The sequence below is a fragment of the Oryzias melastigma genome, linkage group LG16 (genome assembly GCF_002922805.2).
Source record: "Oryzias melastigma strain HK-1 linkage group LG16, ASM292280v2, whole genome shotgun sequence".
NCBI classification, from domain to species: Eukaryota; Metazoa; Chordata; class Actinopteri; order Beloniformes; family Adrianichthyidae; genus Oryzias; species Oryzias melastigma.
The window spans coordinates 13,267,595-13,270,353 of NC_050527.1; the positions used below are offsets into that span (position 1 = coordinate 13,267,595).

The 2,759-nt window shown below is 35.3% G+C and overlaps 1 protein-coding gene across 1 annotated transcript in view; it reads left to right on the plus strand.

Annotated features, from left to right (window-relative positions):
* Nucleotides 1-2,759, plus strand: part of LOC112143376 (RNA-binding motif, single-stranded-interacting protein 3) — a gene marked incomplete at its 5' end in the record, with an annotated part of 132,425 nt that overhangs the window by 55,461 nt on the left and 74,205 nt on the right. Inside the window, 1 exon segment of the mRNA XM_024267305.2 lies at nt 2,464-2,522. Within this exon segment, the coding sequence (XP_024123073.1) occupies nt 2,464-2,522 (59 nt within the window).

Consider the following 2,759-nt stretch of genomic DNA (forward strand, 5'->3'; position numbering starts at 1 on the left):
TCAACATGAGCCATTCCAAGTCACTCAATAGCATTGTTGCTTGCAGAACTGCTTTTAGAATTTTACTTTTCTAAATATTCGTTGTGTGTGGGGGTCATGGGTTGCGTGTGTTAATGGGGAGGTAAAGGGTGAGCTTGTTTTTTTCTGTTTTAATTTATTTATTTATCATTGTTTTTTTCATCTGTTTTGTTTTTAACTGTACATCTGTGCAAGTATGAGAAGTTCTGTTTTAGTAATAAATAAATAAAGTTTGATTGATAGGGACCCAATAAGTATAGTGTTTTACCATGTGGATGCAATAGGGGTCTGTTATGTCAATTCATGACAGCAATGTGCGTTTTTTTGTTTGTTTGTTTGTATTGTTTTTATTCCTTTATTTTTCAATAATATATGAATAATACAGTGGTGCAGTGACAAGATCCTGGTTCAAATCTCATCTGGAACTTTTCTCTTTGCTCTCCTCGTTCATATGTGGGTTTTCTGAGCACTCCAATGTTCTCCCACTGTGCAAAGACAGACTTCGGTTAATAGGTTATGTGGTGACTCTAAATTTCCCCCAGGTGGGCATGTGAGTGTGGATGGATGGATGAAAGGACGGGCGGGCTGATATCTAGTAGGGCTGTAACGAGTATCGGGGTGCCCGGATACTTGCGATCTGCTCCCAAAAATTCGAATACAAATATCCGTGATGCCCAAGATTGCCAATTTGTGATCTTTATAGATATAGGAGAGTGTAGTAAAATATTGTTATCTTGGGAAAATGTACTTTTTTCTCTGAAATGCAGAATAATGTTGGATTTTAAGGTCATCAACTAAAAGAAAACCAAAAGAGCAGTGCTACTGTCGCTAGAAGCAAACAAGTCTTCGTGTCGGTGAAGCTTCCTGTTTTCAAAGTAAAACTAGTGAGAGCTTTTTTCTGTTCAAAACCTGAGACTGAAGTTCCGCTCACTGACATAACTTCTGAAAAAATGATTCAGCGTTAACACTGGAGCTTTATCTTCAGTGTTCACATCCTTTTGGCTATGATAACTCTTCAACAGTTGACGCAATTAACGTAACTTCAGCGGATCTCGAAGTGGAGAAACGCAGCCTCGCACCCGTATGCTGCTCAGCATAGCAGTGAAGTGTGGATGAAATCAACGTGAATAAGCGATTCTGCTGCGGAAAAAAAAAACACTTTTTTCATATGGGTTCTGCACCAATGCTTAGAATGTAAAATGTAAAAAAAAAAATAAAAGAATGTAAAATGTTGAAGAACTTTAACGATGGAAAAACTGGAGAAAATTTTCAGGTTTTGTAGTTAAATGATCAAAAACAACAATGATTTGTTTCATGGTTTTGCTTTTTTGTTTACATTACTGCTGAACTTAACCAGAAGGTTGAAAAAAAAAATGAAATAAAATAAAATAAAATAAAAGTTGTTTCAAATGACAAACACCATTTCTTTCTATCTAAATCTTTGTGTTTTTATCAGTTTAGTTGATTCTGATCTCCTGTTCTAAATAAAGGTATAAGTGGTGGTGATTTAATACAAATAATTTAAATTTTCATACATCCAGTAAAAAGATATACACATGGCAACATTAAAAAGGAAGAATCGTAGTTCAATTTGGGAATTGTTTTGTTTGATTTGTGAATCGAATTGGATCGGCTACCAAGCAACAATCCACAGCCCTAATATCTTCCTATTTTTATATGATTACATCTGCTGATAAGGATGCTGAACTATGATAAAGATGTCATTTTGAAACGGACAGTCAGGACATAGACCTCTATAAAAAGCTTAAAACATTCAAGTAAATATTTACCTGTTGTACACAAAAACTCACCTGACAAGAAAAGAGGCTTTTTTTGCAACATTTTATCACATATGATTTTTTTTTACTTTCTAATAATCTGTTTTAACACACTTTTTTGTTATTTTACACTTTTTTGTTATTATGAAGAGGTTGACCACTAATGTTTTAACCTTTCATTTCGTGGTGTGCAATGGCAAGAGCCGGCCGATACGATGCATATCATGATATGTGTCTCATCTACGATGTGTATCGCGGCATATCCCAAGACCAGAATCATTTTTTACTTTTTTTAAAGAGTATGACTTAATAATATGTCATAGGCTCAGTGTGCTGTGCTGTCAACTAGCAGTTTAGGTGGATAACAAAAGTAAGACGCTGAAGGACGCTCATGAATAATTAATTTATTATAGTCTTGTCAGCATTTTAGATCGATACAAGTATCGCCAAACTAAATATCGCGATATATCGCTAAATTGATTTTTTTCTCTAAACCCCTAATTTCATTAGCACTTTTGCTATCATTTAAAAGCTAAAGGTAGGATCAAAAGAATTATTTTTCTAACCATATAGCCCTCACTTCTCAATCATCCATCTCAGAGCAATTGCTGTTGTGAGCGCGGTGACAATCAGCTAATTTCAGTGTTCCATTGTTGTTGTTTTGCAGATATGGGAAGATTGTGTCAACAAAGGCGATCTTGGACAAAAATACCAATCAGTGCAAAGGTGAGTGAGCATCAGATGACTCAGTACAATGTGCCTTTTTGATGCCTTTCAAAGGGGCTTCACAAATACAGATATTGGACCGGAGTCTGGAAAACATCAATGGAAATGGATTTACTTTGGCAGCTAAAAGGCAAAATAATTAGCTTCCACAGCAGGGAATTTTGTGTTTGTTTTCATAGATCATTTCTTCCTATTTTGCAAATCAGAATCAATGGTTGCCCTTAGGGTAGTTTCTTT